This window comes from Megalops cyprinoides, chromosome 8, assembly GCF_013368585.1.
Source record: "Megalops cyprinoides isolate fMegCyp1 chromosome 8, fMegCyp1.pri, whole genome shotgun sequence".
Lineage (NCBI taxonomy): Eukaryota > Metazoa > Chordata > Actinopteri > Elopiformes > Megalopidae > Megalops > Megalops cyprinoides.
Window position 1 is genome coordinate 13,178,105 of NC_050590.1, and position 26,967 is coordinate 13,205,071.

Genomic DNA, 26,967 nt, shown 5'->3' on the forward strand with positions numbered 1-26,967 from the left:
CTTTCACACATCGCATTACACAAATGCGGTGTATGGAGTCCCAGCTGTGGTATGCTGTTCAGCACATCACTGACACTTAGAAACAAGTGCGTCAGTCATGTCTCACTGTTGGTTTGTCCAAAAGAATGTGCACAGGATTCAAAGGCACATACAAAGGCATGCATATCTGGTAACAAAAAACTACAATAAATACACAAATAGAAAATGGTATAAAACCAACCAGACTTGTGCTTCCAGTGTTAAGATGGTGAAGACTGGGGTGTGAGCGGAGATTCTTCTATGATGGACTTTAGGGCCTGGAGAGCCTCCACTGTCACCTTCAGACTTCCTAACACCACACTGTTGTCCAGCACATCCACAACTGCAGCAGAACAATAAAACAAGGGTCACTTCTAAATGGACAGTGCAGTGCATAAGGAAACAGTCTAAGAAAGGGAATGCTACACTTCAGGCCCTCTCATTTCCACTGGCATCAAAAGAAGTGATTTCGGACAGATATAACCTAAGTGGGAGGGACAACAAATTACAAACACATACTGTACATGTATATGAAAACATCAACAGCATGAACTGGCAAAGGCCACATTGAGTAGTAGTGTAGTGCAGTGACCATGAATGTGGCTTACCATGATGTTCTGTCATTTAACTCCCTGTGTGTATGTATAGTTATCTCTGTATTTATATGCACACATATGTAAGCCTGTGTACTATACTGTGTACATTCAATGGAATGTAATGCATGATTCTAAGCACACTTGAATCTGGAGTGAGGAATCCTTCTAAGAGGAGGATTAAAGCAAAAGCACACTCAGTCCCAGAAGAGGCACCCAACATCACTGAAATTTGTCTGATGCTTCAAATTTGTTGAGGCCTGACAAGAGAACAAACAAGTGATCCTTGGAAAAGTGTTAAAACACAGACACCATTTGCTGTTGCAGCATGGTGCTACATACTTTCACAGACCTCAACCTTCCTCCCAGTGAATTCTTTATGTACGCCCACCTATTCAAGCCATCAGTGATCCTACATAAAATTGCACTCAGAAAAATATTGGATATTTTTATAACAAGGATCCTTAACCTTCCAACACAGCTTTAAAATAATAAACATGAAAGCATGGGGCTTTCAAATGTGAATATCTCTTATTTTTTATTGATTTGTATTATTATTGTTACCATTATGTTATTGTGAAGCACATTCCCTCATTCTGCAATCTGCAATATCTGCCAGACTTCATTCAATAAATGATGCCCTGACTCAAGCTTCCCTCTACAAAGGCAGAGCTGTCGAGCAGGAGGTGGGTGAGTGATGATTGTGTTCATAGCAAAGTCAGCACTGAGAGTGTAATACGACACATATCTGAACACATCCGACATATCACAAAGGGTGAATTCCACCATTGTTAGTTTTTCCCTGAAGTACCAAGTCAATTTGTCTGTAAAAAGTATGACAACTCTTCACATACAGAGTGTGAGTGCATTCAGTCCCTCTGTAATCCCTGCTTGTTGCAGCAACCCCGCCATTTCCCCACTGTACTGCAAATAACTTGTCAAAAATAAGTTCAGTTAACATTCCTGTTACACAAGTGATTAACCCTTTAAACCTAATATGGACCAAAAATGATAACGCACACCCAACATTATTTCTCACCGATGTAACAAAAATATCTAAAGCTATGTATGTGCATGTGTAATGTGTTAATAAGTATGTAGGTGCATATAACCCACTGTCCACACTGGTGTCTATCAGGTCTTGTTGTTGCTCCAGGATTTGAGGGACCCTCAGGAAAGCGATGCCCACATCCTCACACTCCAAGTCCTGTTCCTCCTCTGGGGGGTCGCTCACCACTGTGAACTTTATACTGCCAAGACAATCCCAGCACAGCATTTACTCAGACACTTCCATATTTACAGCTCTATCAGCCCTCTAAGGGTCTAACGTATTCCCTGGCTACTCATCTTTTCAGGTGAAGAAGCTGTCTTTGTCTATTCAACTTTGCATCATTGTCTCAGCAAGTGATGGCCTTAGTGGCCTCGCCTACTCCTCCCTTAGTGAAGTCATCTCAACATTCAGTACACCATTTTGCAAATTTGCAATTTTCAATGTGATCAAACATTGGTCCCTCCACAAAAAGGTTCCAAGAAAATGAATTCAGAGATATGACTTGTGGCCTTCTTTTCTCAAGTGGGGACTCAAAATGGAGCCTGAGCACTGGGAGTCACTGGGAAAGAATTGATAAGATGCCAATAAACACATGGCCAGCAGACCAAGTTCTACAGTGGCTCTCTGTACCTGCTCATCTGTGCAAACCTGGAGCGCACAGCAAACACAAAGGCAGAAATCTCTGGGAGAGGCAAAACGTATTCCCCTGTGGGGTGAGTTTATCACATTCCGATGGCAATGGCTCTGTCACGGTCAGCACTTTTATTCTTGCCAAACCGTTTTCTTTTTGATCCAAATGTCAACAATGACATTGCTGCTCCTGCCATTCTGCTGCAATAAATAAATCACTGAGGGCTCGCTCAGAGCCAGTCTTTTTTCCTTTCACTCACTGGTTATATTACTTCTGAGGAAAAAAAAAAATCTGGTCTAAATTTGTTTAAAAAATTCTACTGATAAAGGAAAATTTTCACCCAGGGGGCAAACACTACCTCATATTTTCAAACAATATCCAAGTCCTGTTTTCCTTTCCCTCTCCTTGTGTATAATTATAGTGATGTGTAGGGGCTGATTTGCATTAGTGGCTTGAGCAATGGCCAAGACAGTTGGATGGACCAAAGGACTGGAATTTATTGCTATGCACTCTTCTTTTGATATGACTTGGCAAAGGCTCCAAGATCCTTGAATGCTTGTAATCCTTAATACTTTGAAGCCCCTGATAAGGATCAACTTAACTCAAACAAGTGCTAAGCTAAACGGAATCCAATTTTGTAATGCCACTCAGGGAACTTGAACGCTAAAAATTGAAGATAAAATATACTGATAAAATCATCAAAGCCCCTGTCAGTTGTGGTACAATTAAAACAAATGAATGACAAAAGATTTAAACCATATCTGTTAAAACCAGAATTAAAAAAGGCTAAATATGCTTTAAGTAGAAGCAAACCCTTGAACATCACACAGCTGAATCATATTATCAATTGTCTTCTCATTCTGCATTGGAAATGGTGCCTGCTGAAAATATCCACCTTTTAAAGCAGCTCACATCAGCCGTCAATTCTGCCAACTTTATATTCTGGCAGCCAGATTACTCTTGGGTGGCACTTTAACAGTTGTCAACCATGAATTTAATGTCCAATTATTGTCAGATAATATATACAGGAAGCAAAGAGGGACCCATTATAGAGGTATGAGAATAGCAGCAATAATGATTGGTATGCTACATAAAAAGGAAAACAGGTTTGGTCAAACCCTCTAGAGATGTCTGCACTCCTTACTGATCCAGCTCTTCTGCATCTGGGATTCTTTACGCACACATATATGCCAAACCAGAGTGTATTATCTCACAGAACTTCTAGACATCTACAGATAATAAATCAAATAAAATATGTAAAAATATATGTTTTAATTTGGTGTGTCATAATTTGCCATGAAGCAAAGGCAGTAGTTCATAGAGATGATGAATATCCAAGAAAAGCCTTGGAGAATTACACAGCCACAAAGCTGACTGAAATACAGCTCCTTGAAGTGACTACGGGATGAGGGTGTAACTTTCAGTTTCAGCACCTTTGATGCTGACAATGAACTAGGCCTAAGACTCCATCGTAAAAGAATATATGCATAGAGATGTAAAGAGGAGCCCCTCACCAGCGCTGTGACAATGAACTCTCTATGTCTCTATGTAAATGAAATGATGGGGAGGACTGTAATCTAGATCTGTTTATTTTTGATCCTCTTTAAGACTGTTTTCTCAGTGGATCAATATCATAAGAATGAGCGTGTTAACCCTTTCAGTTCTGCATCAGCCAGACGGCAGCTCCAGCACCCACCCTCTGCACTGCTCTCCTTGCTGTATCACAGAGCTGACAGACAGCAGCAGGGCAGTGTACAGGGGGTCAGGAACAGAAGCCTGTGTGATGTTTATGTTGGGCCGGGTTGTCTTGGCTGGAACACAGCTTTCTCATTACAGCTCAGACAGGTGGCAGAAAAAAAAAAGATTTCACTTTTCTTTTTTGTCACCGATGAATACCTTTCCAGTTGTCTGGCGTCTCCCCGGAGCACGGACCTCAAGAGCTCCCGTCTGGCCCTGTTATTCTCCACATCCACGTGGATCACTGTCAGAAACACAGGCGGCCTGTTACTTGATGCAATCTGACATCACAAAGTTCACATATTCCGTTTAGGAAGTTGGAGAGGAAGCAGAGGCAGCAGGGATTCCTCCCCCCCCCCCCCCCATCCTGTGTCTGTCTGTTTACTCAAACAGAGGGTAGCAGTCAGTGAAAGCGGCCTGGCATTACATCCAGCCATCATGTAGATGGACGTCTTTGTCACTGGCAGGTTTATGTGTGCCCTGTCAGGAGGAATCTGACCGGGGGGTTGTGTGTGCTGCCTAACTGTCATCCCCTGTTAATGGCACTGGCAGTCTCAATTGGAAAGCCTGCAGTCTTCACCCTGCTGCATTTGAGGGGACTTAATGCCTTTTCTGGGCCTGAGGAATCCATGATAATCTTAGTATATGGCAGGGAGCTTGTCCTCTCTGACAACAATATTAATTTATTCCCCAGTTCTTCAACTGTGCTGGTATGTGAGGTGAGTTGTTAGTGTTGTAAATATACAGCTGCTGGACAGCTGGCTTTTCCCAGGAGCAACAGATATTTTTTACATGCCAAGCCCCTTAAAGGTAAAGAGTACTGCACCATAGATACTATTTGGTGTCATTAACTCTTAGCAAAGAGAAGTATTCTGCACATTACTGACCCTGAAGTTGTAAACAAGAGCTATTTTCTCTCAAGTTTCTGGCTCTCAGATGGTATATATCTGTCTGTATCACAGCACCCCAGCCTTGCCCCTTTGAAAAAGCCCCAACCTCTAGTGGTAAAACACTGGTGTTGACACACAGAAAGACAAACAGACTGACAGATATGCACACATGTACACACATGAAGTCTTAAAAGTATTTTTACTACACTAGCAGATGAAATCAACTATCCACCATGATAGCTCAACTACTTAGGTTACAATCATTGTAATTTATGTTTCTCTCACTCTCCTGCACTCTAGCATTGTGGAATACTTACTGGTGTAACAGTTTAAAATTCCACATACATTATCGATTTCACTGAATATATATTACTGAGATCAATGCTGGCTCCCTTGTGCCAGGCTTACTTTTGTCCATGGCAAACATGACCATATATTTTCAGAAATCACTCCATTAATAATGTGATTTTTTTTGTTCCAATTCAGGGCAGTTTCATGCACATTGTATACAATAAACCCCAAAAGGGGTCCAAGTCTCAGTGCTGTAAAGTCACCAGGTTTCTGTCAACCTCAGCTTCATCATACTTTGACCTCCACATTTCAGTTTGCTTATAGCAACAAAAACCAACAACTGTATTATGTTGTGAAATATGTGAATGAAATATTACAGTACAAACACAGCAAATAATACATAGATTAAACCGAATTAAAAACTCTCCATCTCAGTGTCTTTATTATCTCATTTGCTTGCAGACACAGTTGAACCTGATGACACTGTTAATTTCACTGTTGGCTGCCTTTCAGGTAAATCTCATTTTTATTAAGCATAATATTCTGTTAAACCTGAATCACACCACAAAGACACTCTAATTAGCCCCCTTTCACCATCAGAGACACGCAGTCAATGAATGTAAGAGAGAAAATCAAAGGAAAAACCTTGCTAAACTTCAGCTTGGGTTAATTTATCCTAGATAACACATACTTTTCATGTCAATAACCAAGAGCAAGGAATTTCAATCTCCAGAGAACACGTTCAAAGACATTCATGAATAGAGGTCAACAATAAAAGATGGACAGAAAAACCTCCATGAAATATACCTATTGAAATATATAGACTATCTGTGTTTTACCACTGTATTGTTCAGGTATTTTGCGGTGTGTTGTTGGTGAGTATTGTGTGTTTTCCTGGCAGGTCTCACCGTTGCTGTAGTTATAGTGGATGCTCTGGCCCACCTGGGGCTTGGGCAGGGACAGAGGTGTCTCCTCGGAGGGCAGGTCCAGGAAACGGTATTCCACAAACAGCCTTACAATGGTGGTGTCCATTGCAACGCGGGAGTCCGGCCTCAGGCTAAGGGAGATGATCTCAATGCGAATCCGCTCTGAAGGCTGTTCAAACACACAATCATAATTGAAAATGCTGTCCAGTACGAGCCTCTATCTAAAGACTAGAACACACATGTGGGTCATGATGGGTGTGTTGATGCAAAAATCACCTTATCAGGAATCAGGTATATTAGGTATACTAAGATGCCTTTCTCGTACTTTAAGCCTGCTTTTGACTGCTGGATAGATTTATGTCACGATGCACAGAAAAATAAGATGAGGGATAAAAATACAAGGCAGGAAAAGATGAATGGACTGTAAGCAAAGATTTGTGTTAATTTATTGTAATGTAATACTGTGAATGCTCATCCTGTATATGTCTTGTAGTATTATCATGATTATTACTATGATTTGTTACAATTATTTGTGTGGATACGAATGCCATTTTGCTGGTGCCCCTCAGTGTTGACAGGAAGCTATGATCACATCTTGGCTCAGGTGCTGGGGCTGCTGTGCACAGCTTTCATTTAGATCTGATTACAGTGATGTGTGGCTTATGGGTGTCAGTTCTGCTCGTCTTCACAATTTGGTAGTCTGGAGTAATTGGTGGATCTAGGCCCAGGCCCAGTGGCAAACCAAGCAAGGCACTGCGGCGTTGCCTGCTGGAGGTTAATTTGTTTGCCTCCGGTTGTCAAGCGTGAATATCACTGTGTGCAAATTATTTGTCAGTGCCTTCAAGGATTCTCTGCCTTGCCCTGCAAAAGTGATGCCTGTTGTGTCTAATTAAATTCTAGGCAGCTCTGATTATCTCCCTTAACTAGCTTTACACGTGTGCAATTTGTGAATGATCTTACATTCCACTCTGCGCCATCGGCGCCAGTTCACCTAGACCCGCCTGCGGCACAATCGGAGGGCAGATCGTTTCCTCGTCAGCGTCTGCTTCATTACCCCTGTGCTGCCTTTCACCTGATTGGGCACTTCTGCCTGGGCTGATTACTGAGCACGTCCTCTGCTCTGGCATGTTTATGAACTGTACATTTAATTCCTCTCCAGGAACTCTACTCCATGACACAGTAGCCATCACTCATCAGTCCAATGATGCGCTGAAGGAGGATATTGAGAGCAGCTATCTCTAGCTGGCCAGGAGGCTTTCAGGTGAAGAGCAAGACACAATTTTCCAAGCATTACAGCTGTAAAGGGCAGCTACTTTATAATATGCTCACTCTAATGTCTGTAAATATATAGTAAAACCATACACACATACACAGAAGGCTAATATATATTCCACACAGAGGATCAGACAGTAATTTGGAATTTCATTATTTTACACAGCATTACTTGATGTTTACAATGCATGCATTTGTTAGATTTGAGCTGTTAAATTGAGAAATGCTGAAAACCTAAATGTCCAGGTAATTGTAAACTAGCTGCTGTGATGTTGTGGAATAGAAAACATATTTACCCACTCAAGTAAATTAATTACACTGTCTGACACAAATTGACTGCTTAAAAACTCTAGACATGCAATCTTGTCTGCTGTCTACAGCCTTGTGATATGAAAGAAAAATATGGTATTCAGAATTGTTATTAGTACAATCATGGTGGTCCACAACATTCTCTTTAATCAGATTATTAAGCAATTTATCAATGTCTAGAGAGGATATCACTACAGGGTCAAACGTGGATGGAGGTTTCATTCCTGCCAAGGAATTGTGGATAAGATCAGTCCCAAGCCAGCAATGCCCAATCTGCAAAAATAGGCCCACCACAAACCCACCAGCACAACAACCATCTGCACAAACTCAACATGAACAACTTGTTTGCCATTTTTATAACAACAGTGAAGCAGATAACTCAAACCAGTACTTAAAAACAACCTATGGACATGCTTGAAGTATAAACACTCTTCCTAAGTGAAATTTAAACCCATGCTGCCTTTGGGCATCACACTTTTATACTTTACCTGACCAACAAAACAGATTCTGTACAGATACATGCCAATCTATAACAAGCTTTTACACATCTGGGAATTTGCAGTATAATGTCAAGCTTTCAAAAATATTAAACTTAAAACTCTGCATAACTGCAGTGCACATATGCCATCTGTGAAATATATAAAATGTTTATATAAAAATCAATGTGCATCTTAACAAAAGATCTTGCAAAGGGAATTCATAATCCGCCATCTAAATAACATCACATTTGCCCCCACGCCATCTCAGCTGCAGGAAGAGCAGAAAGCTCATTTGTGGAGTGGTGCAGAGATGAAGAGGAACATAAGGCAGAGGCCCTGTATTCAGACTCGCTCTCGTGCTGGTGTTCAGAGGCACCTCCTCTGTAATTAGCAGGAAATTCAGCAGCTTCTCTCAGGCGGCGATATTGATCACCGTCAGGAAACAGCTCAATAGCCGCTCGGGCCTGTGAGCTCTTCAGATGGCAGGCTGAGCCCCCGCAATCAAAGCCATCGATCGTGGCGAGGCGGCCCATGTACAGTGCGTGTTCAGCAAGGACAGCTCTGCGCTCGGAGCAGCCGGTCGAAGGGGAGACGACAGGAATGATGAGGCACACGGCCCGCTATCAGCCTCATAATTCCCTGCACGTGTTGTTTTAAAGATTAGCCCAACTTGCGGCGCAAGGCTGGACTTCAGGGCCACGAGCGCTGATTACAGCGCAAATGGGGACAGGAGCAATCGAAAGGCTGCAGCTCAGGGCATGTTTAGTGCAACTGTAGTGGGACTGTGCAAGCACAGTGAAGAAAATGCCAGGACAGCTAAGAGAGTTATATCATTGCTGTAAGTCAATTCAGACAAACAGGAAGACAGTATAGCTTTCATTTTCCCAAGGATCTCAGAAACATTGTGTCAGTTGAATCAGTACTTTCAGTACTGTATGTTGCTGAAACATGGGCATTTTCACAAAAATCCACTTTAGAAATAGTAAGAGGAAACACCGCTTGAATGGTATTAGAGTCTTTTTAACAGTATCTTTGCCTTGTTTCTCTAGGCTCTTTTCTTTTTTTTAATGATGCATTAACTCACCTCATGTTTTAAAGATTCTTTTAATGAGAATCAAAGCCTAAATATTTCAATAAGGGTGTTTTATTATTCAGTAGATATGCAGGCATTTTACCCGTCTGACAGAGAAATCCACACAGCTGACTTTTCCGTAACACAGGTACATGGCTTCGGCTGGCAATATTACAAGGATTAGCATGGCATATGAAATATTTAGTGGATTTTTTTCTTCTGAAACCTAATAAATCAAATGACTGCCAAATGTCATTAAAGTGATGGTCTTTTGACTGGGGAAGAAAAAGGCTTTTCATATTCAAATTTGGGAGGAAAGAAATGAAAGAACGGAAAGGTTACTTGGTTTAGCCAACAACCCCTGATGCCCTACATTCGTGTGCGAGTGAAGGGGGGGGGGGGGGTGACACCGGCACCATTGTCTGGGAGAATACTCCGCTCGCTGTCTCTGAGGCTTGTCCCATTCTCTCCCTGTTAGGTACTGTGCCTTGCCTGTTGTTTTCATTAGTCAGACAGTCCTTTGCGGGGTGTCAAACTGCTGCTGATCAGATGCGGGCTGTGAGGAGGGCCAGCTGTCTCTCTGACACTCGCCATCAAGTCCATTGTCTCCTGTTCTTCATTTGCAAGTCAGCTGACAGCCATCTGAATGGCATTTCCCTCCTCGTCTTTCAAGTACAGGCGACTTGTCGATATCCAGTCAGCAACACTGACCTCCCCCCCTCCCTTCCCCCAGTCTGGCTTTAACCCTCCGTTGTCTGTCACTACGATAAATCCAAATGTAAAAGTCCTCCAATCCTAACAGTAAAGAAACTCTAAAGGAAAGTTTTCTGAAACCTTGATCGCCAATAAATTTTCCCTTTGTAAACTGCAGGATATAATACAGATCTATGTTTACATCATGAGTCTCCCTGCTCTACCAAAATTCATCAGTGCATTTTGCAAGCATAAATATATTTCAATTTTATTCTTAACATGACACAATCCAATCAAATCTGACTTCTTGGTTTTGAGTAGGATTCAGATGTTAACATAAAGGATAATGTCAGTCCACATAACTATACATATTACAGCATATGTCTTGAACAGATATCTTTCGAAAATATGAGTGGAGGAATAAAGAGGCCAGAGGCAAAGATGCACACCCTGTATGAAACAAGACCACTGTCTTGGCTCTGGAGAACATCCCCTCTATTCTGAGGCCCTTTGAAGAGAGGGGCTTTGGAGGATATATGGAGTAGAGGTGGCCTTATCCTTATGGGAGTCACATCTCCATTTATCTTTCTAAAGCCGTTTGCAAAGGCAGGCACAGTTTAGTGAGTGTGAGGCTCCCTGAAGGGAGTCAGAGCTTTTTAAACTGTCAAAGTCACAATGAGATGAATAAATAACCAGATATGCTTAAAAAGGGGAGAGATAACAGTGCATATTTGACTTCAGGATGTGGTGATGCCTGCACCACTCTACATCATTAGACACACACTCCTCAGTCTCTGCAGACAACGATCACCTTGTCCAAGAACCAGGGCCACTGAGGATGATCTGTAATTTAGAAGAAGCTATTGGAAGAACTGTTATGACTATGTTGTATAATACAACGTAATAATTTGTATATGACGCTGAACCATAATGAGTGCTTTGTTAAATTACTGCATATAAATTCTATGTTCAGTTTTTGGGGGAATGTTTTTTTTTCCCCAATAAGACATCCAAAATGTGTAGTGCAGTCTGACAGGGCAAAACCACCTTCAAGACAATCATAAAAACTAAGGACCACTTACTGAAACAAATGGAATCACATTTGACATGGAGATGGTAGATGTAGTCAGCCTTTTGAAGTCTGACCACAACATTAGATAAAAGAGAACCACAGGAGTTATGAAATTTATTTACAAAGAAAGTACTATTGCTTCTGAAACTTTCGCAAGAAATGTGTGCAGTGCACATTTACAGTGTAAATGTGCCTTACTTGTGTGTCATTGCACTCTCATCTCCAGAGAATTCTTCAGGTTTAGACAGTGGAGAACTACATTTAGACTTACACTAGGCAATCCGTACCCAAAGTCTAGTTGACTAGTGTGATCGCTCCGTACCGTGCCCTGGCCCTCTTGAAGAGGTGGGCTCAGGGACAGTTTACTTGTACTCTGGCACGGTACGCATCAGTGTGATCACTAACCGTGCCCGGGCATGGAACTCAAACATGACGTTAATGATGCGACTCTCCCATTTAACAAATATATCCGTTATAGCAACAGTTAGCTGGATATCTGTTAGTTACATGCCCAATCATAATAAATCCTTTAAACCATCATTTTATTAGCTAGCTGACTTCTTAAACAAGCTGGCTATCACCAAAATGATCTTTGATTGGTTAGTTCTGTAGATCTATACCTAAAAATAACTCTAGATCCCACATTAGCTTGATTACTAGCAAGCGAAATAAATAACCATACTTTACGTGGTGATGTAAGCAGTGCTGTTGTCAGGGCTTAGTCAGAGTATCACAAATGAAGCAGCCAACCTGTTTAAGTAACTAGTCTTCAACAATTGTTCAGATAGGTAGCCTGTTAGCTAACTAGCTAGGTTTGTCAATCTATCACTAGATAGGTAGCATTAGCTCCCCAGCCAGATAGCATTGATTATGCAATGCAGCGATTTTCAGTTAATTGTGCTGTACGTATATGAAGATTTGTACGGAGGCAGTTGACGGTGAGGGAGGAATTTGGAGCTTTACTCGCCAACTACAATTCACGTTCATCAATAAGGTATTTGCGGTATTTAAACAGGTCTCAGAATTGCTCTCTAGGAATGACGTCCTTGACTCAAACCAATCTGGTTTCAAAAGTGGACACTCCACTGAAACAGCTCTGTTGTCTGTGACAGAAGCTCTAAGAGCAGCTAGAGCTGCAGCTCAGCCCTTGGTCCTCATCCTACTTGACCTATCAGCTGCCTTTGACACGGTTAACCACAACATTCTGCTATCGGTACTGTCAAAAATGGGCATCTCGGGCAAAGAACTGTCTTGGTTTGAATCCTACCTCACTGGGCCCTTGTTTAACGTGTCATGGCAAGGTCATACGTCCTCATCCCATCGCCTCTCTACAGGGATACCCCAAGGCTCGGTGCTGGGGCCCCTCCTTTTTTCAATCTATACTACCTGTCTGGGCCCGGTTATCCACTCGCATGGCTTCTCGTATCACTGCTACGCAGACGATACCCAGCTATATCTGTCGTTCCTGCCTGATGACCCCACAGTCTCGGCGCGGATCACGGATTGTCTTGCAGACATATCCTTATGGATCAAGGCATGCCACCTTCAGCTAAACCTCTCTAAGACGGAACTCTTGGTCATCCCAGCCAAGCCATCCATGCATCACAGCATCAATTTAAATCTTGCCTCAAATACTCTCAAACCATCTAAGGTTGCAAGAAACCTGGGTGTCATGATTGATGACCAATTGTCCTTTTCGGACCATGCTGGGCTGGTTTTCGACCAGCCCAAAAGGACCCATGTCACCCCATTGCTCATTGAGCTCCATTGGCTACCCATGGCTGCCTGTATCAAATTCAAGTCTCTCATGCTTGCCTACACAGTGACCTCTGGGTCTGCTCCGACATACCTGAGCTCAATCATACAGGCTTACTCTCCTTCTCGGCCATTACGCTCCATCCCTACACACAAGTCAATCTCAGTCCAGACTATTCTCATATGTAGTTCCCCGCTGGTGGAACGAGCTAGCTTATGCTATCAGAGCAGGGGCGTCCCCCTCTATCTTCAAGAACCTCCTGAAGACCCAGCTCTTCCAAGAGCACCTCCTCTCCTAACACTTCTAACAACTCTAACACAATTCTATCTCTGCGCACTTTCTGCCTCGCACTTCTTTCTCCTGTCACTACTTGTTTGTCTCCTCTGCCTGTCTATCCTTGTGTTTTCACCTCGTTTATCTTTGTTTTCTACTTTTCTTGACTTATTTAGCTGACTTTAGTTGTTTAGGTTGCACTTAAAGCTTACTCCAAGGTCTCCTACACTACTGTAGCTTGCTTGCTGTTCCTCACTTGTAAGTCGCTTTGGATAAAAGCGTCTGCCAAATGACCGAGTATGGAGAAAAGAAAGAAGACCAAAGAACTGTCTGAGGACTTGAGAAGCAAAATTGTGAGGAAGCATGGGCAATCTCAAGGCTACAAGTCCATCTCCAAAGACCTGAATGTTCCTGTGTCTACCGTGCGCAGTGTCATCAATAGGTTTAAAGCCCATGGCACTGTGGCTAACCTCCCTAGATGTGGACGGAAAAGAAAAATTGACGAGAGATTTCAACGAAAGATTGTGCGGATGGTGGATAAAGAACCTCGACTAACATCCAGACAAGTTCAAGCTGTCCTGCAGTCCGAGGGTACAACAGTGTCAACCCGTACTATCCGTCGGTGTCTGAATGAAAAGGGACTCTATGGTAGGATACCCAGGAAGACTCCACTTCTGACCCAGAGACATAAAAAAGCCAGGCTGGAGTTTGCTAAAACTTACCTGAGAAAGCCAAAAACATTTTGGAAGAATGTTCTCTGGTCAGATGAGACAAAAGTAGAGCTTTTTGGGAAAAGGCATCAACATAGAGTTTACAGGAAAAAAACGAGGTCTTCAAAGAAAAGAACACGGTCCCCACAGTCAAACATGGCGGAGGTTCCCTGATGTTTTGGGGTTGCTTTGCTGCCTCTGGCACTGGACTGCTTGACCGTGTGCATGGCATTATGAAGTCTGAAGACTACCAACAAATTTTGCAGCGTAATGTAGGGCCCAGTGTGAGAAAGCTGGGTCTCCCTCAGAGGTCATGGGTCTTCCAGCAGGACAATGACCCAAAGCACACTTCAAAAAGCACTAGAAAATGGTTTGAGGGAAAGCACTGGAGACTTCTAAAGTGGCCAGCAATGAGTCCAGACCTGAATCCCATAGAACACTTGTGGAGAGATCTGAAAATGGCAGTTTGGAGAAGGCACCCTTCAAATCTCAGGGAGCTGGAGCAGTTTGCCAAAGAAGAATGGTCTAAAATTCCAGCAGAGCATTGTAAGAAACTCATTGATGGATACCGGAAGCGGTTGTTCGATAAATGTAAATGTAAGGTGAGAACCAGACCTGTTATTAACCCAAATATTCTCGAATGAATTAAAAAGTGTACTGTCCAAGTAGTAATAGAAGATGTTTGTTGTTGTAATGATGACAGTAGTGCACACACAAGTAGTAGCCCTAACTGGTTAACATTAGCTAACATTATTGTGATTGGGTTACTGTAATCTGACACAAAATATTGGTCTGTCCCTTAGCATAATGACTGAAACGTCAGCTTGCCTCTGTAAAAATCTTCTTATACGTGCAGCACGATTAAAACTGAAAGTCGCTGTGTTGCATAATCAATAAATCTATAAGGCATGTGAGAGGGCTGTGTGTCACCACGCCCAAAACAGCTCCAAATAAGCCACAAAGTACAATCATGAACTCCATTGTGTTGTGCAAGAGCGCTTTTCTTCGACACAAAAAGTGTACATCGTGATGACGTAAGTGTTCTCGGGCCCAGAACGTTAAGTGCAATGTGAGCACAGGCCAGCAGGGGAGTGGGAAGGGGGGATAATCATACTCGGGCACGGTACAAGGCAACCGAGCCTAGTGTGAGTACTCTAAATGCATGCTGTGAAACTGAGAACTGAGTGCTAACTAATATGTAAACATCTCAATAAACAGTGACCCTCTAGAATCTGACCACATAAAACACAATAACAAGAAAAATAAAAACATCCCTCTAAAAATGAAATTTAATGATAGACCTGTAAGTTCTGCAGTGTACGATGGGATACTTCATTCAGGAATGTGGCAGTTCCAAGATTTTAACAGGCTTAGCTGCTGATTTTAGTGGTGCCAGCAGTACAGTTGATTACAAACCCTCCCTATTTGCAGGGCAATCTCTGGGGCTCTAGTAAAAAGATAGACTGGCACAGCTAACACAGGGAAAAGAAACAGCAAAAAAATGGTGTGTGATGAGCGGTAGATAATATAAAGTCCAAAATATAAAAGAAAGAAAGAACACAGAAAATCTAAGGCACTGAAAAAATATCAAGGCATGTCTAATGCAAATGTCCATTGTTGATGTCTTTCTTTTTTATCTTAAGAAAGGGAATAAAGCTTTTAATCAATGTATTATACATCAAATTGATAATGTTAACTCCAGATTATTCAAATACATAAAATATTCATGGGGAACTGTCCAAAGTTTTACATTCACTTGACTTTCTTCTCCATTAATTATCATGCCTAGAAGGTTTTTAGTAAAGGGAGCAGCCATCAGCTTGACTGAACTTGACAGGGTGGCATGGCCCAATTACTCCACTGCTCCGCTGAGCTTTGATGTAGTGGAAAGCCAAAGAGATAGGGGCAAATTGTACAGCACATTATGTTAATGACTTGATTTAATCCAGCCACTAAACTTTATGTAGCCCGTTAAAAAAGATGCTAACACTAATTACGGTGCTTTGGAAAGGGAAAAGGAGGGGACAAGCATTTCGCCTCGACAAAGTGTGGCTCATAAATGTTGTAAATGAAAATGAAACAAAACGAACTTATCTCCCTTTAATTATACATCACATGCTGGCGAAAAAAGGTGAGAGGAAGGCGAACGCGCGTGGCGCAAACCTGTTGGGCTCCCGTTTTTAATCAACACATCTGAGGAAAAGATGGGCCCCTGTGTGAGGAGCTTGATGATATCAACCGGTAATTAACATGTCACTTCAATTACAGCTCTTCAAATTGGAATTGTCTTGGGTTACAGCGCGGAGCTCTGTCTGCTTGGCTAATTAGTGCAGAATTACAAGGTCTAGTGAGTCGGCAGCACTCAGCAGTCCTGCGCACTTCTCCATCTCATCATCCCTGCAACATGTCAGTTTACTGTACCGGCTCACTGGGAAGAGTCAAGCACAGAGGGCAAATGCAACCAGCCTACAAAGTTGGGCTCTTTTCTATAGTGACAAGAAGGCATTAACCCCCTTTCCCCTTACATCATAAACTGTGCAAGAGCTGCAATTCACTGTAAGGAATCAGAAATAATCAACTAAACATATATACCACAAATATATACAGTTCACAACATGCCAACAGATGCGTCAAAAATGCAGTTGACTCCAATGTCCATTCTAATGAATGTTTCTATCCTAACTGCCATTCACTGAATTACTGAACTCAAAAAATATTCAAGGCATACATTTTTTTCTGGTTATGAGCCTTTTATACAACTAGGAAGCTACCCTTTTCAAGTGCTTCAGATTGGACTGCCCATCATTTAAAAGAGGGTGAAAGGCTTGATTTGATACTGAGGTACACACATCATAAACCACTTTGTCAATCACCATCTCCATTTAAACCACAGTCAATCCATCTTTTGCATCTTATTGCATCCTCTGAGGTTGTATTTAAGATGGCTTGACATGGTAGAGTAGAGATGGTGGTGACGGTAGTCTTTTACACTGAAGTCAAGATGGCTCAAGGAGTGACTTAGTCTGCAGTGTAAAAGGTGTTATAATGATGCAACTGTTATGACACAGCCACTAAGGGGGTTCTGTGAGTTCCAGTGCTGCTGTCATCACAGAATAAAAAACATGTTATTATTTAATGTACCATTCTTTTATACTTAAAGATGTGCCTTTTCATAGAGCCTCCCTGTCCATAATGCCCTCTGAGCTGGACCAGGAAACTGTATTTTTTCCCACTCCTGCACTGGTTGAGCAGTCAGACACACTGAAATGCCAAAGAATCAGAATAATATTTTCAAATTCACTCTTTGAGCTACAGCCTGTCAAACAACACAAACACAAACAATAGTGCCACAGAGGGATATAGGGATATAAATAAATAAAGGAAAAAGAGAGATGAAAAAAATCCCCCTGTCACTACTTGAGCAATGTCTCCAAACATAAAACAATAGGCATTGTATGTAAAGCGGAGCTCGGGAGAACCTGACACTCTCCCCTGGTTTTTTTCTGGGATGGGGTTGTGGGGGCAGGCCATCGGAGGGAGATGGCACTCAGAATGTCGATACTGTGGCTGACACAACGCTTATTCATTACTACTTTCACAATCTCCATGTACTCTGTCTCTTTAATTGGGCTGCCAAATTGCATACAATACAGCTAACCAGCATTTGTGTGCTTTTTCACAACATGCAGTCGCTTTTAGCCCAGTGATTTTATTAAGTCCATATCTTCCATGTCGATGTCAATTGTGACATCTCCACAGGTATACCTAGCCTTGAATAAAACCTGATTTGATAATAAAAGTTGAAAACAGGACAAAATGGCTTCATTCTTGGTTGTTGATAGGTTGTGATCCCTTGACAATGTTGCATGCCTGCTCCTTGGGTTTGATTAGCATAAAGTGAGAAGGAGTGTTCTGATTTGCCCCAGCGTGTGAAATACCACGGGGATGAGCTCGCTGTTGCTGCTATAAAAGCATGCCTCAGAAGCACTACTCTCAATGATCTATTCCTCCACATCACCCTCTCTGTCTCTTCCCGTCACCTCCAGGCTCTGAGAGTAGCACCTGGGGCCATGACAGAAGACACACGGATTACACACTTCATAGTTACTGTATAAGGGACTCTCTCTCTAACTCTGAAATATTTGCTCCTTATGAAACCCACTTCTCCAAATGTCATCTCATCTTCTCCTAGAACAACATACTGCCTCAATTACAATATAAATCAAAAATATGAAGGTACCAAAGTACAAGAGCGTAACATTTAGAGTGGAAGAGCTCAATTAGAATAGCAGAAAAAAAACTGTTGAACTTTCTATCCTTGTTTACTTTTACCTCCTCTGGTCTCAGGAAATGCTAAGAATGTCTTAAGGCTTCATTTCCTATAGGGCACCTGCTTTCACAACTTGGCTTAATATACGTAGTGCATCAGCACCTAGACTTGTCTGACATCCACGGGGCATTTGCAACATTAGACAAATGTTTTTACACATTTAAGCTAACGGAAGCTGCTCCACAAAATCGTATTTAACTATATTTGATATTAGTGACTTATTTTACCAAAATGTAAAAAAAAAACAAAACAAAAACAGCACAATATTCCAACAGTTTTATTTGTGTTCTAGGTACCAGCCTTAACAAAATGAAGTGCACACCTCAGTCTCATACATAGACCATTAGGCACATGTACACATGTGCACATGCACCAAACCTCCATTTTGCTTTGTGTCAATAAGCCTGGCCAATACTACACAAAACATCATAAAATATGTGAGAAAAATAAAATGCAGCCAGCAGCACTGTATTTATATATAGCAGAAAAACACTGATGAAGGCAACAGAAGTGTGAGATTGTTAAAATTCATGAGAATACTGCAGATTTGGCCACATGAATTAGAAAAAAGTCACAAAGGATTTTAATGAACTGTCACTGACTTGGTTTCAGACATTAGATGGGTATTTAGACCTCTGTGTATTTGGTGTGAACCTTGTTATGAATAAATACTGTACCATCTACAGCAGGAATAAGAAGACACAAATACGGCAAGTTGTGCTAATCTCCTTTGCTTTGCTATTATGTATTCCCATTGTGGTGAAACTAAATTAAAAAATGGCCTTAAAGTAACACAAGAAAAATAACCTTGTTAAATCCCACCTCTGTTTAAAATTCTGAGGCTCACATACTGTTCAACCCACCTGCTTTCTGCCCTGAGTTGTCTGGCCTGGAACAATGCAGTCATCACTGTCGGAGAGTATTGATTCATTGAGATCAGTGGCCTGCGCATCCTCCCCATCTGGGAAAAGTGGGGGATTGACAGTGTTAAAAACAATTATAATTACAATCCTTACGAAAGGCAGAGGGGAACCTGATCACTACTTGCTAGAAATTGTCAAGATCAAGAAGTATGGAGTCAAACATTCTCCCCGATCATTAAGCAGTTACTTTAAGCAGATCATGGAAAGGTAAATCAATGAATATTGACATGGCCAAGACTGACTGTCTATTTGGTATATTCTGAGTCTTATTTTTATTGCTTTATCTATAGGCTGCTGTTTGAGAACACCACCACTATAGGCACAGAGTAAGATGTATTATGACTGGACTTGAAAGCAGGTCTCTTGTACAAGGTCAGCTTGTGTTAACTTTTATGCTGCTGCTGTCTTAAGCCAAAGGTTGGATTATTGATGGCAGCATCCATTATTTATCATCAAGATGGAAGCAGGGCCTGTTAATAACCTGGTCACTTGCCCATGAAAATGAGCACAAAGTGACAATACATCTTTGTTTCCCCATGATCAGTGAGAAGTTCATATCCTCTTTTGCACAACTGGGCATCCTGTCTAATAAAGGTATATTCACACTAAGTGTCTAACAAAGGATCCTAGAAAACTAACTCAACGTAATATTTACTGTGCAACTAGTAATTTCCAAATGATGTTTATAACTGTGCTTCAAACAATAAAAGAGTCATGCAGATATCTTTACTTTGTCAAAAACAGACAGAAAGGCTGCCATGGAGAGGGTGTTGGGGTAAGTGCCTTAGCACAAGAGAGATAAGGGGCACAGTTATAGGGGTGTGCATGAAGAAGAGGCCCACCTTGCTCTGGAGCTACAAGGTCCTCTGTGATATCAGAGTCCTGTGAGGTTGATGGAGAGCTGGGCGTGGCCAGCTGCCCATCTGAGAAGTGTGAAACCTCATCATCTCCTTCCTCCACTTTTTCTTCTTGTGTTGTCTGAACCACCTCCATCACTCCGACAGGCTACAGAAAAGGGATAGGCATGTTATCCTCCAAAATGATGATTGTTGTATTATTATGAAGTACAAAAAGAAAGATCTCAGCACTGAGTAACTGAGCTATAACAAAAATGTATGAACATTTATTTATATTCCACTACTATACTTCTACAATGACAGTAGTATAATAGTATAAGTAGTACAATACTACTACTACTATACTATCCACAAAATAATGGATTATTCTTAATCCATTTATGTCGTTTGTGGAATTCTATTGTGTTTTGTAAATATAAAGACAAGGTCATCATGAAATACTGCTTAGAACAGACTAAACTGGTTTATTTGAATTCTAGGAAAAGGCATGGGTGACATTGCTGGAGAATTTAAAATAGATCTGAGGACAGCACACTTAGCACACAAGTGTCTGCTGTTTTGAAGGCACTGCAAGTCTAAGGTTTAGGTTTTTATTTCCTTATTTGGGCTGAACCCCCCAGGGGAGGAGGGTTTGCTGTGAGTCCCAGGCTTTGTGGTTACAGAAGAACATCAGTGAACCAGAGAGCTGGAGCTCACTGCCTATTCTCATCAGCCATAAACATCTGTTTGCGGCCAAAAACCTCCAGATCCAACAAGCTATGCAAATGTTGCAGCCTACATTCATAGTGGTACGCTGAACATGCAGCCTAAAGAATGCTTTCCATAAGCAAACCATCAATTTATCATCATTTCATCCAGACAAAAGAAGAATCAAAACTGCAAAACTTATTCATAATAATACTCATACTCTTGACCTTGATAGTACAGAAGATGAAATACCCTCCCTTTATTAAGTCTAAAGAAAGAAAGATTTGTGACAAACTTTGTCCAGCACCAGCGTAGTTCACATAGAGGGCCATGAAACCATTTAAGGTATACTTATCAGCAAAAATGACTACCTCTATTGATAATGTACTGAAGCATTCCCAAGCACGATGGCATACAGTACCTCTTGTTGGGGTACCTGATCCGTGCTCTCTTCTTGCACCATGTCGAGCTCACCAGCACTGGACAGAGTGCACTCCCTCACCTTTCCCATGAAAACACAAGAACAATATGTACCATTCTTAGTTCCTTCACAATGTAATGATTAGATCTGGCCCACAGCTATATCATCAATTCAGGGCTCATCCTGCTTACTGCAGCAATATTGGTTCTTTTTGCAGGACAAGTTGCACACTGCTTACAAATAATTATTTACAAACAATTCTTCTAATTGCTCATTGTTGTCAGTGTCTATAATTAACATTGACAAGTTCATTTTTTGGGGGCTTGTAGCACTGCCCGGGGGACATGCGCTTATAATAAATTATCCAGGAAACTCTGGCAGCCTCTAATCTGCAGGAGGTTTGGGCTTCAAGACATAATAATAAAGTCTGACAATTGCCTGGTGATACTGCTGTTGAGGCAAACAAAAAACAAATGCATCGAACCAAATCAAAGGATTCCATGTGTTCTTTCTTTGGGTAAAACAAGATGAAGACATGGCCAATGTGCTCTAATGTCATTGTAGGAAAATGAGCAACTCTCTTCTTACAGTTATTATGCGAGGGAGAGAGGACTCCAAAACACTGCTAAATGCTACCACGATAGTGAAAGCAGAAAACTACAACCAACAAAAAAGTAACACACCACATTGGACCAAAAAAGGATACTACAACATTGTTAAAGATTTAATCAGGTATCAATATGTCAATAAATGTCCAATAAAGAAAAACAAACAAAACATATGGACATACACTCTCTCAACATGCAAACACACATGCACAAATACACATACACACACGCACACGAACAGACATGCATGCCCAGTTTAGGCTATCTTACTGAACTCTCCAGTGCAGTGGTATCCATGAATGAGACTTTTTTGCCTGCTGTTTTTTCCTTTACCATGGTACGCTGTCTGGGCTTTGGCATTGGCACCTGTGGTAATAATACAATATTCAGTGCAGGAAAGCCCAATTCCCAGTCAACACAAATGAGCAATGAATAAGGAATATAACACAAAGACAAGCCTCCTTAACACTTCAGTCAGTGATGACATATCAATAGGCATATGTGACAAACTAGAATATCATAAAGGCTAACAAAATCCCACATAAAACCTAAAGCATTTTAATAAGTTTGAGCATCTGGGTCATGGTTACTAATGGGGAGAAAACACTGTTGTCAGAACAGATACAGCATGTTCATTTACATTTTTACAGCATAAATAATGTGCCAAAGCAAAGAAACACAACATAAGTAACTAGGATAAGATGCAAAAAAGACAAGCTACATCCAAAATCTTCCATGCCATAGGACCACAGACAATTCTCATCAAAACAACGTTAATTGTCTTGTGGAACCTTTTTTAAATAATACTTTTTTTTTATTTTTACATTTTTAGATTGCCCCAAAAAATGCAGATTAAAAATGTCTAGTGTTGTCCCACAGTTGTTCCAGAGCTCAAACAGACTCAATACTACTTCTGTTGGAATGGCAACAGTGCCAGTGATGTTGCTTGTTAATAAAAATGACTATTGTCAAAAAGCACAGACACAGCATCTCAGTTCCAGTGAGACATAAATAATCCCACACTCAAAAGCCAACAAATAAAACACACTGATGCAATAAATTATATTTATGCAAGATAAAACTGCTGACATTGTAATGTTAGCAAGATCTGCTTGAGCAATGTTTCTCATTAACTTTCCCACAAACTGTCAGAGTCAGGGGGCTAATGATGAGTACACTAACAGTGTCCGCATGGGAAAATCATAGTATAAGCAAGCATTAAATATGTACAGTTTTTGGCTATTTACTATTATATTATTGTGATTATTATACATATATATATATATATATATATATATATATATATATATATATATATATATATATATATATATATATATATATATTGTTTTAATCAATTAGTTGAAAAAGCTTCATCCACAGGGATGGTACAGCACAGCCATGGCAGCAGGGTCATAGGATGCCAGTCAGTACAAACAGGCTTATCAGACATTCTGAACTGATTCTAGCAAAGCATGGTCAAGCACTGCATTTGAGTCAGCCAGCACCACACACTGACACTGAGTGCTGTTTCCAGCTAGCTAGCAGTCGCTCACAACAGTCAATGTCGAAGGACACAAGCGTTAATTAATGCAGAACAATGGCTGAAATCTAGGCTGAGAGCTGGTCCTGACCTGTTGGGCCATAGCTGGTGGTAGAGGAGGCAGTGCCTTAGCTTTCTCCTCAGTGCTGACTAATTTCACTGGTGTCTCTTTGGCAACAAACTTGGCCTGCTCCACAGTCATAGAGGCGCCAGGGGGCGGAAGGTAGGTGAACCTCCATTTCAGGGTCACATCAATGGTTCCACTGGAATCGCTGCTGGGATCTGTCAGCTCAAACGTACCTAAGGACAGAGGGAGAGGTTGGCAGTTGCAGGTAGTGCCCGCAGGGAGCTGACGCTGACTAAGTACAAGGTCACCTTTGAGAATGAACCACCAACAATGAAGACTTGGTGACAATTAGAGCACATCAGAGAAGTCACAAAGTCAAGATTAGACTGCAGGCAAAATCTTCAGTATGCTCCAAATGAAAAGGCAGGCTACAAAGAAACTCACAATTTAATATAACCCTCTGATGGTGACATGTTTCTGAATAACTTAATTACCCTAGTAACCGTTATTTGTAATGCTCTGTTTTACGGTCTTCCAAAGAAATCAACAGAACAGTCCCAGCTTGTACAGACAGCCCATATTTCCCCAGTACTTCAGTCACTGCACTGGGAACCAGTTCATTTTAGAATTGACTTTAGAGTTCTTCTACTTTAAATCCTAACTCAAAACTCACTGGTTTAAGATGATGACCTTTATTATTAACATAATCATTATTTTACTGCAATGTAAATTAATCTTTTTCTTTCACAGGTTAAAGGTTAACAATAGATTTTTTTTCCTTGCAACAGTCAAAGCTTGTTTCTCAGATAATACAACATACTGTCACATGTACTTTAATAAAAAGGCCCTGCCAATGATACCAATAACCCATGTAACCAGAGAACTCAGGATATAGCTCCAATGGAACAACAATTTTAGTTTGTGCAAAAACCATGAGAAGTAAGTTGGACATACAAAAAAGAGGATTTAAGTGAAATGGGAATGCTGAAAAAATTCTACAATCACTGATCTCTTAATTAGCCTCTAAAAAATAATAAAACGCAGAACAAAGCACAGGCCGCCAAATATTACAGAACAGCAGTAAGTGCTCAGTGAAACCTCCAAAAGTATGTTACTCGTTAATTATAGGGGTAATTGGCTAATTTCCATACTTTGAAAAAGGAGTTTTCTGAGTTAAATCAAATGTAACTCATTATTAAAAATAGGTGTGTTCTGGCAGATTTACTTATCTAGACATGCCAGTCGCAGTGTTATTCCATGAAGGCATTAAAAATTGCCAGCAGGAGATCTAATCACATACTGTACATATTTAATAACTACAGTTATTACCATCACTAGCATCACAATTTACATCTTTGGCCAATAAAGACAAGGGAGTCATCTTTATAGGCAAAAACTGTGAAAAAATGAAAAGATTCTGACCTGTGATGCATTTGTCATGAGCCAAAGAAATAAGAGGAACTTTGGCCTTCCCAAGGTATAGGTGGCTATCTGTGTCCTTGTCATCAAATACATAAAGCAGCAGAGACTCTGCCTTCAGGTAGCCATCCAGGTCAGCATTCATTGGCACTGGAAAGGCCATGTGGTCATCAAACTGGGGATTGTTGCTGCTGGACAGGATACAGGTGTCGTGATCGGGGAAGTCAAAGAGTTTGTAGACGACATAGGGGCTGGGTTGCACATCAGGCTGCTGGGACTTCAGGTTGCTGCAACAGTGCACTGTGATGTGAAGCTCATTCAGGCAACCTTCAGCTGAAGCCTCCCGTGGAGCATGGGGGGTTGCCAAAGCCTACGATATAGAACCGATTATATATAGTTTTACATTACTCCATTCTCATTCTGTTGTCATTGTCTCATTCATTGTTCATCCTGTTTACATCATTCTATCATTTGTTTGTATTCTAAAATGGTTACATTACATTGATTTTTTTTCTTTTAATTTCTGTTATTGCTTGGGTGTTTGCTGTTTTCCCTTTTTCATCCTGTGTAAATACTTCTGCTAAGTCTTTGTTAGGCATTTGTTTTCAAATATTGCCTCTTATTTTCTTATATCAACAATTTAAATATTGTGTTCATTTGTGCTGGTCTCTGTGTGGCACAAATCTGCAAATCTGTATGCAACAATTCGCTGTGGAAAGTACTGTGAAATTTTTAGTTATTATCACACCACCAGCAAAGCTGTAGTCAAGGTGTACTGTACCTGTTGCTCCTTCATCTCTTCCCTGTGATTGGCACTGAGGTAGCCTAACGCCTTCACACGCTCCTTATATAAACGAATGGCCTGATCCATGGGAAGCCTCAATCTCAGCCAGTAATCCAGTGTTCCAAAAGACTGAACCTCATCTACAACACCTGAGGAAGATATCAAAGCACACAAATGATGTACTAAGGGACTATTGTAAGTGCAGTGGGGGCCAAGCTTCTTTCTTCTCTTTTATTGCAACAGTTCTGATAAACTTGTGTTTAAGTTCAGTGTGTTTGAGTTCAATAATCAATTTGTGAGTTATTGTGGAAAAAGTCCTCACTTTTGCCAAGTCATCAATCCTTCTCATTTTTTAATGACACAGGTTTTCAGGCCTTGGGGTTATATATTTGTTTGTTTGCTTTCTTGTTTCATTACGGAGAGCCACAAGTAAGTCAGAATGCCAGGGCTGAACTTTACCACCCCAAAGAGCCAAACCAAACCGCTGAAGCTTAATTGCAGTGGGGTTTCTACTTGTAAAACACATCTTGGCTGGCAAAAGAAATTATTTCTCAGAACACAAACATCATGAACTAAATGTTCTCCGCTACACAGAGTGCTGCACTTATGACTTGGACTGCTGTTTGCACAAACTATTCTGCCGGGACTGCACCCTGATTTAGTGCTGACTCAAACAAGGCACCAATTTCTGTGGTGAAAGCAAATGTCCAAAACGAATGACTATAAAAATGTTTGAGGAAAAACAACAACAAAAACCTAAATATGTAAATACAGACAAAAAAAAAATCAAGATGATAAAATACATACACAGCCCTTTACAATAACTGTACCACTGTGAAGTGAAAAGCAATGACTCTGATGTCCAGTTAAGATGTACAGGTTTGTTAAAAAAAAACCTGTTCAAATAAAACCAAAATGCACATAAGCAGCTCCCAGTTGTGCACACGCTATTTAAATAATGTTATTGACTTCTGCTTGCATTCTCAATCAAACTAAAGCTTTTTAGTCTGGATTGATTTGGTAAATGTCACTAGGGGCTTAGATAATGCTTTAAGCTCATTCTTTCTGAAGGGAAATCTGTCTCATTTCTCTTGCAGCTGAAGCTAAAGGAATGGGGTTCTCTTAGGCACTTAAAATTTTCTCTAATGAAACACTTAAAACAGAGAAAAAACTAATTAAAAAGGAAAGAAGAGAAGACTTGGAGACCCAGGTACTTTTGTACTAGTTGGTAAAATTTTTTGATCAAACGTTTATCATTATAAATTTCAAGTCCAACATCTCTATGCTACAAAGCAGTGCAATGCATGCATAGAACTGTTATATGGGTCTTACAACAATTAGGAAAAGGACACACAACACTCTAAACAAGACTATAATCCCCCAAATCCTCCTCCAAAGTCTAAGTCAAGAGTAATTACAGCTGTGATTTTATTAATATTAATCTGGAAATGTACTATATGTCGACCCTTAGTTGAAACCATTCAACTGCACTTAATACAGCACACACCTTCATGATAATCAAGTAATTCAGTATTCTTTTGTACCATTTTCAGTA

At 40.8% G+C, this 26,967-nt stretch overlaps 1 protein-coding gene across 1 annotated transcript in view; it reads right to left on the minus strand.

The window, feature by feature from the left end:
* Window positions 1–239: 239 nt before the first annotated feature.
* The window catches only part of rpgrip1l (RPGRIP1 like), a 56,741-nt gene continuing 30,013 nt past the window's right edge, over window positions 240–26,967 (minus strand). Inside the window, exons 16-26 of the mRNA XM_036535595.1 lie at window positions 25,410–25,561; window positions 24,632–24,998; window positions 23,234–23,442; window positions 21,870–21,965; window positions 20,992–21,072; window positions 19,869–20,031; window positions 18,967–19,064; window positions 6,120–6,306; window positions 4,190–4,274; window positions 1,728–1,861; window positions 240–361 (exon numbers count right to left, since the gene is read on the minus strand). Coding sequence (XP_036391488.1) covers window positions 240–361; window positions 1,728–1,861; window positions 4,190–4,274; window positions 6,120–6,306; window positions 18,967–19,064; window positions 19,869–20,031; window positions 20,992–21,072; window positions 21,870–21,965; window positions 23,234–23,442; window positions 24,632–24,998; window positions 25,410–25,561 — 1,694 coding nt within the window. The remainder of the gene's footprint in view (window positions 362–1,727; window positions 1,862–4,189; window positions 4,275–6,119; window positions 6,307–18,966; window positions 19,065–19,868; window positions 20,032–20,991; window positions 21,073–21,869; window positions 21,966–23,233; window positions 23,443–24,631; window positions 24,999–25,409; window positions 25,562–26,967) is intronic.